The sequence below is a fragment of the Anoplopoma fimbria genome, chromosome 21, assembly GCF_027596085.1.
Source record: "Anoplopoma fimbria isolate UVic2021 breed Golden Eagle Sablefish chromosome 21, Afim_UVic_2022, whole genome shotgun sequence".
Taxonomy (NCBI): Eukaryota; Metazoa; Chordata; class Actinopteri; order Perciformes; family Anoplopomatidae; genus Anoplopoma; species Anoplopoma fimbria.
The window spans coordinates 21,928,108-21,941,721 of record NC_072469.1 but is presented as its reverse complement, the minus strand read 5'-3'; the positions used below and the strand labels follow the sequence as shown (position 1 = coordinate 21,941,721).

Here is a 13,614-nt window from a genome sequence, read left to right as displayed (position 1 = left end):
TTCACTTCTTAAATGTTTAATTGATTTTGACATTATAAACACACTGCATACTGCATATTATAGTTTTGCCCATCCCTTGGTGTTGTCCTGATGTTGTTTTTCTCATGCATCTGTTTTCTTCTGTGCAGAGAAGCAGAGTTATTATGTGTAGAAATGATCTACAATTTAACATATATTAAAATGGCAATCATTTAACCCATTTGACAACATAAGACTAAGATGCACTGATGCTGCAAGACCTTTACCCCTTCATCTGCAAGACCTTTACCCCTTCATCTGCAAGACCTTTACCCCTTCATCTGCAAGACCTTTACCCCTTCATCTGCAAGACCTTTACCCCTTCATCTGCAAGACCTTTACCCCTTCATCTGCAAGACCTTTACCCCTTCATCTGCAAGACCTTTACCCCTTCATCTGCAAGACCTTTACCCCTTCATCTGCAAGACCTTTACCCCTTCATCTTTACCCCTTTACCCCTTCATCTTTACCCCTTCATCCCTTCATCTGCACACACAATGCCTCTGCGCTGCAGATTGAATGTGCGTCTTGCCTTTGCAGCAGGTGAACCCTGCCTGCAGCCTGGTACCCACAATGCAAAGCTATCCTAGCAGGTCTGAGCGGAGCAAAGAAAACAACAACAACAACAGGCTACTTTACGGAGGAGCAGCTGCATGGACAGACCAGCACGACACCGACCAGGACTCCACATGAGAGATATGTTCTAAACAGAATGCATCTCAGCCTGATGATGTGAGTACTGCGGGGTTGAGTCTGTCTGCACCGGTGATATTACCCGTCCCTCTGGGGGGGGCTGTTAGCAGGCTAGCTGGCTAGCTCGCTAGCTCTCGTCTGTATGTGTGAGTGTCTTCCGGCAGCAGCAGCGGTGCCATGAACAGTGGACTCCCCGCCTCAGCTGCTCCGCTCGGGGGTGCCGCACTGCCCAACGTCAAGGTGAAGTTCTGCCGATATTACGCCAAGGACAAAACCTGCTTTTATGGAGAAGAGTGCCAGTTTCTACACGAGGATCCGTCCATGTCGAGCCTCCCTCTGCACGGTGGTGGAGGAGGAGGCAGCCCGGTCCCGGTGCCGATGCCCGGCGGTGGCGGTGGCGGGACCCCGGCCGTGTTCTCGCTCGGCGGCCCCGCGGCGGCCTCCGGCCCGGTCGGCGGAGGGACCGGAGTGTCCAAGAAGAGCGAAACAGGGCCTGGCTCGTCTCTGGAGGGACAGCTCCTAACAAGTGAGTAACAATGACGGGGAGGCCTCACACGGGGCGGCGGACTCCCACTTCACTTTTGGGCCTTGTCGGGCTTTGTTCAAATCTAGCCCGAGGACTCAGTGAGGCCTCCGGGAAACAACGTGGGTCACATCCACCTGCCAAACATCCCCCACAGCCCCGTGGAGCACGTTAGCGGTGTTTAGTGTCCGGTGGGGGGGTTATACAGGTGTTTGGTGACTTCATGTAACGGGGTCCATGCTGGTAGGCCTGATGTTTGTGTGTGACAGCTGTGAGGGGAGAAACCCGGGACACGCTGGAGTTAGCTTTAGCTAGCTAGCTAGTAGTAGCCAGCTAGCGTTAGCTGTTAGCTTCACATGCACCGCTACTTTAATGTGTGCAGCCATGTTTTTAGTAGACCAGGTCAGTCTGAGTTACAACCTTGTTTGTTTTGGCCCGGTTTAATGTGTAAGTGCACTTTAGTGTTGGGTTTAGCTTACTGTTTGCTAGCATTAGCATAGCCACGCTAGCATTGGTTCAGCCTTGTGTTATGGTGGTTTCCCCAACATAAACAAAATCCACATGCAACTCAAAATCTAATCAGGTTTTCTTTTTAACCCGTGCACCACTAACACCTCTAACCCCAGTGACGTTGTGTTGGTTTATTAAATGATACTTAACTGTGGCTCACCCTGTAATGGTAGTTGCAGAACTAACTGTTTACATGCTTTCAAATTGGTGTGTTTGTGGCTTAGCGAGCATGCAGTAGTCCTCACATGTGTAATTAACCGTCTGGTCTTTTGTTAAACGGAAGTATATCTCAGTTAAATGTATCTTCCTGCAATTAGTTTTTTGCTAAACTTTGATTTCTGTCATCCACAGTCCCAGGGATGGAGGGTGCCACCCTGAGTGATGCCAATCTCACCAACTCGTACTTCAGCAGCAGCTTTATTGGGGTCAATGGGTTTGGAAGCCCAGCAGAGACTAAATACTCAATGATGCAGGTACAATAGGGAAGCTGTAGATTCAAGACCAAGTGAACATACAGCGAGACAAAAAACTGCTTTGAAAAGGAATGTCATTGTGGTCACATTGCTGTTGTAGGTTCTCTCGTAGACCAAGGCACTGCATTAGTTTTTGAAGTGTTTTGCTTGTGTTTACTTATTTAATATTAAGTTTAAATGTTTTATTTTAATTCACATATTTTATCACAACACAACATTATTTGCTGCTAACTCCTTTTATAAACATATGCACATTAAAGTGTCTTCTGTAACACTTTTGTTCTTGATGCTGTACTTTAGCGAATGACTACCAGCAACAGCTCTCCCAGCCTCAACGATGGTGCCAAGAACTTCAGCCACAGCACTCATGGTAAGAATCTCAGTGCTCAGTGGAGCAGTGTGCAGTACTCATCCAATGAATATTGAAACGGCCCAGGCTCAACTTTTACACTCCTTGGTCTCCACAGATCCAGTGAACTCTCCGACATCCTCACTGTTCAGTGATTTTGGTGCTCTTAGTATTTCGCAAAGGAGAAAGGTGAGCACAGAAGCATCTTATCCAACACAGTGAAGTGTTTTAAAGATCGGTACTGTTCTTTTTCATGAGCATGTCGTTGAGACTTAACTAGGATAAGTTTGATTTCCATCTTTGTCTTTATTGTCTCCGACACGAGTTGTAAACTTTTGCATGTTTTTTCTTGTGCCACCAGACTCCTAACCCGGCAGCAAGTGAGTTCATCCCTAAGGGAGCTCCACGTATGGCCACCATGGTTCAGTCCACTGTCCAGGCCTTTCCCTCGCCTATCTTCCCACATCCAGGCCTTAGCAGCTCCACAGCTGCTGCGCTAGCTCCTGGTGAGGGTTCTTTGCAGCATCAACGACAGAGAAACCACATTATATCTGCTTTGCTATACTTTCTACATGGCTTAGTTTGGTTTTCCATCTGAACTCTGACATTTTATAGTTCAGCAAATTTGGAAATTACCTCTTGTGTGCAGCACCACATGTTCTACTGTTGAAACAAAAGTCGACTCTCTCTGTCTCCAATTTTAGGTATGTCACTTTCTGCAGGATCTTCTCCTCTCCACTCCCCGAAAATTACACCGCACACCTCACCTGCTCCACGTCGGCGCAGTCACACCCCAAACCCTGCCAACTACATGGTGCCCACAACTGCAGCTGACCAGAGTCCTCACATAATCCAGAAAGAAACTGTTGGGGGGACCACCTACTTCTACACAGACAACACCCCCGCACCAATGGCTGGGATGGTATGTGCTGCACATAACATGCTTCTCTGTATTTAAGTTAGGACAAACTGGCAGACTAAAGCTGGGAATAGACTAGAATACTTTTGAATTCCTAACCAAACACAAAGATGCAGCATCACTTGAGGACATTCTTAGAAATTAATTGTAAACAAGGAAACTGCATTTCAGTCTGTCTGCATTTAACCATTATCTGATCTGAGGTTCTTTGAGACACAAGAGCGTTTACCCCTAATTTCCTGCTCATGACCATACACTGAACATGCCTATAAACAACACTCGATGCGGCCAACTATGGGTTAAAATTGACATTTTGTCGCCTTCGTAACACTTCATTAAAATCCTGATAAGAGTTTTGTTTCGTCATATTAATTTGCGTAACTATTAGTTGGAAAAAAATGACATGTCTTATCACACTGGTTTTCATTTCTCAATAAATAGGAAGCTGTGTTTTTCTGTTTTCATCGCAGGTGTTTCCTACATACCATATCTATCCCCCCACTGCGCCCCATGTGGCTTACATGCAGCCAAAAGCTAATGCCCCGTCCTTCTTCATGGCGGATGAACTCCGACAGGTATTTCCCCCTCGCCCGCCTCCTTTCTCACAAAATATTTCCCATGTCTTTTCTCTAGAGGTAATGTCTGATGTGATGCCCTCTTATCTGTCTTCCAGGAGTTGATAAACAGGCATCTGATAACCATGGCCCAGATTGACCACTCAGAGAACCCAGGTAAAGGGGCTACTCTGTTGTCACATCAAAGGGTTGCTATTGATTCAATAACTTCCCTAGCAATAAACAACATTTGATTTCACAAAAAGTTTGCGTTGTATTGAACAAAAGACAATTTTGATGCTCTTGTTTGCTTACAAGTAAACAAACCTGCATTGCTTATGTTTTTTGGGTGCCAATGGCATGCACACAACAATGGGCTAAAATCGTAAGTTTTGTGAATAATAACATTAGGGTATACATGTGTGAAAACAAATCATTTTGGTAATGTATAATCTCGTGCTGATTTAGTATTGGCCAAGACAACTTATTGTTCATTTTGGCTGTGGACTAAAGCCAAATTTAGTTGTTGGATATGTTTTTGATTGCACATGTTGGTGGGTTTTTTTCTTTTTTTTCTTCTGAAACTATGTCTGACTTTGGCAGATGTGCCCTCTGAGGTTGACAGCTACCACAGCCTGTTCCCACTCGAGCCCCTCCTCCCACCAAACCGCATGCAGAAGACCAGCAACTTCAGCTACATCACCTCCTGCTACAAGGCGGTCAACAGCAAGGATGACCTGCCTTACTGCCTGAGGAGGATACAAGGTAATAAATATGTTGATGAGTAATTTTCTTCCAAAGTAGCAGAACACGCATTTCACACAACAAAAATAGCCAATGTCAGGAAGTATATAATGGTGTTTTGACTCTTAATGTTCTTTTAAGTCACTAAAAAAGCAACCAGCTGGAATAGATTTGCTTCTGAAGCACACCAAAACATCCTTTTCATCTTATTTTTTAAAAAGGGAGTTTTAGTGATTCAAGTGAAGTAATCTTTCTTAAATTACCCATTCCAACTAAAATTGTTTCTTTTAAGAAAATATAACTGGAACTACTAAAACTGGACCAAATATAAGTTAAGTTATTTGCTAAATTTGAATAATAGTTCATTAGTTTTAATAAATAAGCTAAGCCTGTATATTTCCTGCTATACGGGAGACATCAATATTTTCTTTTCTCTTTACAGGGTAAATAATGCATTGCTGTTATACAGATAAAAAACAAAATACACTGTATTAGAGCTCTAATTTGTCATTTTGATTATGATGAGCAGTGCGGGACATGTGTGATGATTCTTCTCGTCCATCAGAATAAACATGAAATGAGTGTATTGTGGCTGTTATCATATTCCAAGGAGCACAGGATGTTGTGATAGTGCAAGATAATTTTTTATATATATATATATATATATATATATATATATATATATTTTTATTTTTTTTTTTTTTTTTTCTAATTGCCTATTTTGTGTGCTGTGTATCTTTATTTTATATACAGGTTTCCGCCTTGTTAACACCAAGTGTATGATGCTGGTGGACATGTGGAAGAAGATTCAGCACTCAAACTCTGTTACACTGAGGGAGGTCTTCACCACGAAGGCCTTTGGAGACCACTGTGAGTGTTTATTATAAATATTCCATTCATGTGTCTTCTGGTTATGGTCATTTCTTACATAATTCCAGAGCAACACGCTCCACAATTTTATACCAAAAATGCTAAAATATAAGGTGGATTGGTATACTTGTTTCTGCAGTGTTGCATTCAAACTCAATTTAGTGGATAAGTGTGACCAAAGTTTGGCTTTGTTGGTCCTCAAAAGTTATGTTGAAGTACCCAATTGGCTGATAGAGAGCCTGTGATGTTGGCACACGAGCCGGTCGCTAAGATTACTCTGAGCAGCGTGTATGGAAATTATTTAAAATATAATAAGTGGACGGTTTCGATCAGCGGCCGGCTGATCAATGTATCTGTCGAGCAGCTAACTAACTCTTCCTGTATGTCTCTGATTGTCCTAGCCTTGGTGTTCTCCTATGACTTCCATGCGGGTGCTGAAACTATGTTCAGCAGACACTTCAACGACCCAGCAGCAGATTCGTACTTCACGAAGAGGAAGTGGGGTTAGTTGTTCTTCCCACCCTTCCGCCATCACAATGAAATGAAGCCAGGATCGCATCACTGCCCATATTCACCCCCTTCTTCACACATTTTCAGTTTGTTTACTTGGTTGCTAATGAGGTCATCAGCTTTGGTCTATTTAGGTGCACGTTTTTAAGTTTTGCTGTGCCTGCAGTTGTGCTCACATCCGTTGTTTGATGGTTAAGCGGTATACACAAAATGACTCCATTTACTTTATATAAAGACACATTTCCCATGAAGTTTAGATGCCTAAAGCTACAGTTGCGGATGTCTTAAAGCCTCAAAGAAGATTCAAGTGTTTAGAGTTTGAAGTTTCCTAGTTTGACAGTTGGGATGTGTGTGTCTGTGCGATAGAGACATGGGGGGAAACTGTGGCTGAAACTGATCCTAGGGCAGGTGCTGTCAGGTTTACTTACAGGAATGCAGCCAGAGGAAGCAAAACCATTTTGATGCTAGTCTTTGTCTAGTCTTTATCAAAACACTGATAACGAACTATAATGTATGAATTGCACAGGGAAACGTACTAAGAAATACATCAAAAGCCCTGGATCATATAGTGCAAATTCATTTCTTTCCAGAAAAGCCTTTAGGGAAAGAAACATTTTGGCCTTCCTAGTGTTACCAATGTGAAATGATGGTTTGTTGCACAGTATTCAACCTTACACTCAGCTTAACATTACCCAACCTTATGGATGTGGTAAGAGTTACAGAATATTAAAGGCAAGACACAGTTCTGAACCGATAGTAAACATGATTTCTGGGAACAGTGAGCTGAATTTCCTTTAATTGTTTTGCTGAAAGTCAATCAACAAAAATTAAACTGCAATTATTTTGATAATCATTTAATTGTTTCAATTATTTTCAAGCAATAATGTCGAACAGCCCTGAGATCAAGGTTTGCCATTCTGAGGATTTCAGTTTGCAATAATTGTTTAACGAATATCTTGGGTTTTTAGACGGTTGTTCAGACAAAGTAAGCAATTTGAAGATGACATCATTGACGTTAAGAAATTATGATGGGTATTTTTCACGTTTTTTCTAATGTTTTTAATATTCTAAAGAGTAATCCGCAGATGACCGTAGTTTTGATTTAAGTTCGGAAAATAAGGTGTTTTACTGACATTACCACTGCGAAATACAGTTTATACTGAAGATAAGATTACCAAGGAAGTTGATGACAGTTTGAGGTTTACTTCATGAGTAATGTCAAACCCTGCAGGCTGCATGTGTGTGATAAAGCATGTCTTTATGTGCAGGACAACATGAACCTCCCCCGCCACGGCAGCATGCAGGTCTGCTCCCTGAGTCTCTAATCTGGGCCTACATTGTCCAGCTCAGCTCGGCCCTGCGCACCATCCACACTGCCGGACTGGCCTGCCGTGTCATGGACCCCAGCAAGATTCTTATCACTGGCAAGACCAGGTACACACACACACATAAAAACCTCCTCATTCAGCATGGGTAGATAAATACACAGTGGTGGTGTACGGAACAGCACCAATTTCAATTTCCAGCTCAGACGGTGTAAATATGTTAACTGTAAATACTTAAAAAGCGGAAGGGTATTTTCAGTTGATGCTTCCTTTTTTCACAACCATGTGGTTTTTCACACTTTTTTTTACACTCAGACATGCACAGAAACTCTTGATGATAATGGTCTCTTGTCTCTGCAGGTTACGGGTGAACTGTGTTGGGGTGTTTGATGTCTTAACTTTTGACAGCAGTCAGACCAATCATCTTGCCCTAATGCCACAGTACCAGGTACTTTTTATGATGTCGTTTGTGGTCAATTATACATGAATATACATAACAGAAGTGCTAATGGGGAAAGTTATATCTTATCTATTTAACTTCAGCATGTGTGGGTTAGCACTTTTCAAAATGAGTCTTTATCATTCATATGTGTAATTATGTGATGTGTGCGTTTTTTGTGTAGCAAGCAGACCTAGTGTCCCTGGGCAAGGTGGTGCTGGCGTTGGCTTGTAACTCATTAGCTGGAATTCAAAGGGAGAACCTGCAGAAGGCCATGGAGCTGGTGTCTATCAACTACTCTTCAGACCTCAAGAACCTCATTCTGTAAGAAAGGAAGGGGGTGCAGCATGTATTATTATTTTCAAGACTCGCATTCATTTTTGCATAGACTCGAGAATTGAGATGAATGAAGTTGGACTAAACAGTTAATGCCTAATACTCGCTTTGGGTCAGCTCACACTTTGGGCAATGGCCTTGTTTATGTAGCTAACACGAAAGTTCTGTTAACATCCCCATATCCACACGATGGAATGCAACAGTTCACCTCCTCACCTGTTGGCAAGAAGCAACTTGCTCCCTTTGCCTCAGGCCACAAGACGTAATCCCATGTTTGCATGTCAGCCGTGCTGTAACTTTGCCACAAATTATACCTTTGTTTCACTCTATCAAAACATCATATCCTGGGCTGACATGATAAACAAGTTGAAGATGCAATACAAATATTCAATTTTACAATTTATATTCCGTAAAATTCCCATAACAGCATGAACCCTCAAAATACAATTATAGTCATGACAATGTTTCAGAAATACTGTGGCCTAGGATACAAAAATATATAATTTAGTATATTTTCAGACACTTTAAGTGTCTACAGGAGTCAGACCTTATTTAGACAAACCGGGAATCTGGTTATTCAGTAACCTCTGCTGTAAATATACATATGTTTAAGAAGATTTTAGGTCTCAAACTTGGTAAATAGTCAGTCTATTAAAATTAGTCTGAAAATTCCCATTTAACAAAATGACCTCAAGTTTCAAGTGTTTACATTTTAGCTTCTTGTACGTGAGTAGAAAAGCATTCGAATACCCATAAAAAGGCTCCTCTAAGACTTGAGTGTTGGCATCAAAAGTGTTGACGCATAAATGCTCTCTCACACGCTCATGGAAGAGTTGGTATCCGCCCTTTCCAACTCACCTGAAAACAGATGTTTTTGTGTACATGCAGGTATCTGCTGACTGAACAGTCTCGCCTGCGAAGTGTCAATGACATTATGCCGATGATTGGAGCGCGATTCTACACACAACTGGATGCATCGCAGATGAGGAATGATGTCATCGAGGAGGACCTGGCCAAGGTATGGGAAGGCACTGCATTTTTGTTCAGGAGTACTTAAAAAGAACACAAAGGCAGTTTTTGTTTTTCACAAGTCGCAAGTATGCATGATTTAGTTGTTGTTTTCAGGGTGGTATTCTTGGGTGGTGGCCGGAAAAAGGCCATTGGTTTAGTGAGCTGAGAGAAGTTGTGTGCACACAGGAAGTTATGGTATATTGTAGGCTTTGCAGTCTCGTCTTGAATTTAGTCTCTCTGTGTTAGTGTGAACATGTGAAACAACCAACCCTCGCCTCATCTTTCTTCTCGTTCATGACCAAACTTCCTCTTTACACCCTGACTGTGTACACATCCACCAAACTATTTCAATATATGTGTTGGTGTCTTTACCTTGTAACTTCAAAAGATTTCTGTTTCTGCCTTTGTTAGATATCCATCATGTCTCAAAAGATGTCGGCAACAAAAGTTCAGAGAACAACTGATGATTAGAACAAGGAAATGCCAGTCTGCAGTTATAAACTGGGCCAAAAAAAGTGTGGAAGAGTAGATTTTCTAGCCAAACCTGCCTGTGATCTGCTGATATCTTTTCTGACGGGGACAGTGTAAGCGTTTCTGGTTTATCAGACCATCTCTGCATAATGTCTTAGCTGAATGTGTGTCTGCACACATGGAATAGTAGCCGTGTTTTGATTTGCCTGGTGAGCCTTTTTGTTGACACTTTTTTAAAATACAAAAATGTGAAAGAAGAACAAGAATTACTCAATGTATTTGTTTTTCATAAATGTGTGGCAGACATGGTGGCTGTATCATTGCAACACAATTTTTGTGTCAAGCTGCTTACTGTGATTGTTTCAATTTTTAGGTAATATTTTATATAGGTTGTACGTTTTCACTTTAGACTTTTTCAAACAAATAGATATGAGCAAGAATAATACAAGATCTGCACAGCATGCAAAGTTTTCACAGTTATGCACATTCAAAAAATAAAGTTTATCCAAGATGCTTCAAATAAGTAGAGCACAAACATTCAATTAAGTAATCACTTTCAGCTCAGATCACAGCAAGACAGTCGGCCCACTAATCTATTCCTGCTCTTTGTGTTTCTTGACATCAGCCTGATATCTGCAGACACAGCAGGTAGAAACAGACATAACAAAGTAGAATCTACACACTTTTCAGTCAACTCTCTTGCCTTCATGTCTCGTAAGAAGAGACCAGATCAATGAGCAGAAATTTTAAGTTGTGTTTTTGAACATAGACCGCTAATTATAACCATAATCTACACTACATTTTGACTGAAAATAATCATCTTTGCCTACATTGTAATAACTTAATTTATCACGAAGCCCTACTCTGAAATGTAAAACCTTAAATATATTCAGATGCAAGTAATTTCAAGGTAGCAGAGTTGCTCTTTGGATAAAAATGCCTTCTGTGCATTTAGTGTCTCCAAACTAAAAGATTAAATTGCTTGGCAATGCAACAAACTCCAAATATTGTAGGTAATGTGGCAGGGACTTAAGATGCAGACACCATCTGTTCTAAGCCAATAGCAACTGGTGTTGCATGATCGGTTTATTGGTTTTCAATAATTTTCACTTTGCCCAACAGTGCAGAAAACAATTGACAGGGTGAGACAGGCAGAGAGGGAGGAGGAAGAGAAAGGAGAGGCAGGAGTAAATTATATCCACAAAGGTGAAAGGTGAGCTACAACTTGTTGAAAATAATCTGATGTGGTGTCAAAAACAGCCAGTAATCAGATGTTTAGGAGCTTTATTAATTCATCAGTGGTGTTGGATCTGGTGATTGGTATCTAGGATTTCTTCGATGTGATATTCAGAAGAAACTGGGCACAAAATCGATGCCTTGAGAATAATCTGCAGCCTCTTCTGGTTGACTTTTAGTAAGGAGGAAGTGTCTTGTGGAACTTGTGAGGGTCCAGCACCATGTATGGACAGAAAGTCTAGCAACAGGTTTCAGTTTCTGACATAGTTCCCAGTGTTGCGTTGTCTTGTTATTACTATTACTAGAATTACTAGTACTCCTCTGCCTTTAACATTAAAAACGTTTGTTTCTTCATTATCACTCGAATGGTTTGTTCATTCATTAACATATAAATAATGCAATGTGTAAGATCTGACTCTAAGTTATACACATTAAAGAGTGGAACTAACATTATCAACAGAATGTGAAGAGGTTAGAGTGTTGACGTAGCGTAAAAGACACCTATGTATTGTGTTGCAGAAATATCTACTGAAATTAGCATGCTAACAAGCTAGCCGCAGCCTGTCCTGTCTTGTAATACCACTGATACCTCGAGAGGTGATGGGGAGTCACTATAGCACCAGTCTGCCCTCAGTCCACAGAACAAAGTAGTAGAGCTGCCCCTGAGGGATTGTCTATCATGTTATAGATACAGGGTCCGTGATCATTTTGATAGTTTGTATATTGGATTAAATCAACGTGGATTTTGTCCATTTTGTCCTGCGTGCCACCAGGATACTACTTCATCGGGAGGAAGGTGGACGGCGACTCAGGGAAATCAACCTTCAGTTAGTGGTTAGCTATAGCAAATTGAATTCAGCCAGCCAAAAACAAAAACAAAACTTTATTATAATCGTCACATATGTTCAGGTTCATACTATATATTTGACCTCTGGATTTAAAAGACCCAAAGCATTTCAGGAGCAGTTGCTTGCTGTGAAGCACCAGTGTTTCACTCAAGGACACTTTGACATGCGGACAGTTGGAGTTGGCGATAAAACCGCCGACCTTGTGACTTAAGGATGACCCACTAAGAAACGTACTAGACTGATGCTGACCCTCCTTTTTTTCGGTGAATATTTTGAACTGCTTTAGCACCTTGGTAGGCGGATGGTTATAGCACATGCCACATAACTGCAATGTCCGATTCTGGTTGGGGAGATATGTTTTAATAGATATCCTTTTCCTTCCCATTGTTTCCTGCCGACCTTCTCTTACCAACTGTCCTTTAAAGGCGTACATTTCCAAAAATATTTAAAAGAAAGTTTGGTGAACATGAATTCCTTTATTTGCAGGAGGTGCAAAACGGCCGTCTCTTCCGCCTGTTGGCCAAACTGGGCACCATCAACGAGCGGCCAGAGTAAGTAGCACTTGAATAAAGATTCACCTGCATGTGTGATCTATGATTACGTTACTACTCTGACCTTGTGTTGTGTCACTCAGGTTTCAGAAAGACCCGACGTGGTCGGAGACGGGCGACCGCTACCTGTTGAAGCTCTTCCGGGATCACCTGTTTCACCAGGTGACAGAAGCTGGGACGCCCTGGATCGACCTCAGCCACATTGTGTCCTGCCTCAACAAAGTCAGTGGGCTTTCTTTATCTTCTTTTTTTAGTGCAAACGTGTTAATGTGTCAATTTTAATGAACTGTTGTTTAATGTGTCACGCGTCTAAGGCGGCTTCTTTTCATGCGTCACATGCACTGACTTAAAAGACGCATGCATTTGCCAATTGCAGAACAGAGAGTAAAAGTACGTCTATTACAGGCCTTTTTCCGTCAGTGACATTTGATAAGCAGCTGGGCATAAGTAGGAGCAGCAGATTTTAATCTCTCAGCACTTTTAACTAGTTTGTTATGTCATTTTACTATTTTACAGCCCTAAAAAATCTCCAGAATATGACTACCATCTTAACTTGGTTTTAGATTTACAACAGGTTGTTGTTTTTCTTCTTGTCTTACTTCTGTTCCTCTTTTCACTGTCGCTGGTTTAGGTTTACTTTACAATCTATTATGTCTCATATTTATAAGGTCATCTGGGTACACAGTAATTCAGCAGGATTTCTTACTCTCCACTTACTTGCCTAAATTAGGGCTTTGATTAACAATTATTTGTCATAATTGATTAATCTGTTGAATATTTTTGCTAATTAATTGTTGGTGTAAGAGTGTCAAAAAAAATTTTGGTTGAAAAACTATGTTAATCAATTCTTTCAAAGTAGTTGCAGATGGATTTTCTTACGGTGTTTCTGACTGTGTCTTCCTGTGTTTTAACAAAGCTGGACGCTGGCGTTCCTGAGAAGATCAGCCTGGTGTCGCGGGATGAGAAAAGCGTCCTGGTTGTGACCTACTCGGACCTGAAGCGCTGCTTCGACAGTACCTTCCAGGAGCTGCAGGGTGCAGCCTCCGGCTCTCTGTAGCGCCCTCATCGGGCCCGGGATGGGACTGCCTGTACCTGGAGCACACTATTGCACTACAGCGGAGGACCAGTCTCATGGAGATGACATCAGCATGGCGAAGGCAGCGGGGCAGGGCTTCGTGAACCTCAGTCACATACACTGACCATGTCCACCAGGAAGGCTTTTTTCTAAAGTGTA

General features: G+C 41.7%; 1 protein-coding gene across 2 annotated transcripts; it reads left to right on the top strand.

The window, feature by feature from the left end:
* Window positions 1–512: 512 nt before the first annotated feature.
* Window positions 513–13,448, top strand: pan3 (poly(A) specific ribonuclease subunit PAN3). 2 transcript variants are annotated; one of them, XM_054622750.1, is made up of 18 exons: window positions 513–1,237; window positions 2,096–2,217; window positions 2,518–2,587; window positions 2,685–2,755; window positions 2,928–3,072; window positions 3,271–3,488; window positions 3,956–4,060; window positions 4,159–4,216; window positions 4,643–4,804; window positions 5,537–5,653; window positions 6,055–6,156; window positions 7,432–7,597; window positions 7,849–7,936; window positions 8,112–8,251; window positions 9,152–9,281; window positions 12,316–12,380; window positions 12,464–12,602; window positions 13,297–13,448. In XM_054622750.1, exons 1-18 carry the CDS (start codon window positions 889–891, stop codon window positions 13,435–13,437), a joined length of 2,388 nt encoding a protein of 795 aa, XP_054478725.1. In that variant the 5' UTR covers window positions 513–888; the 3' UTR covers window positions 13,438–13,448. The 2 variants fall into 2 exon arrangements, with proteins under 2 accessions (XP_054478725.1, XP_054478726.1); XM_054622751.1 differs by lacking the exon at window positions 513–1,237 and adding an exon at window positions 1,606–1,636.
* Window positions 13,449–13,614: the final 166 nt, after the last annotated feature.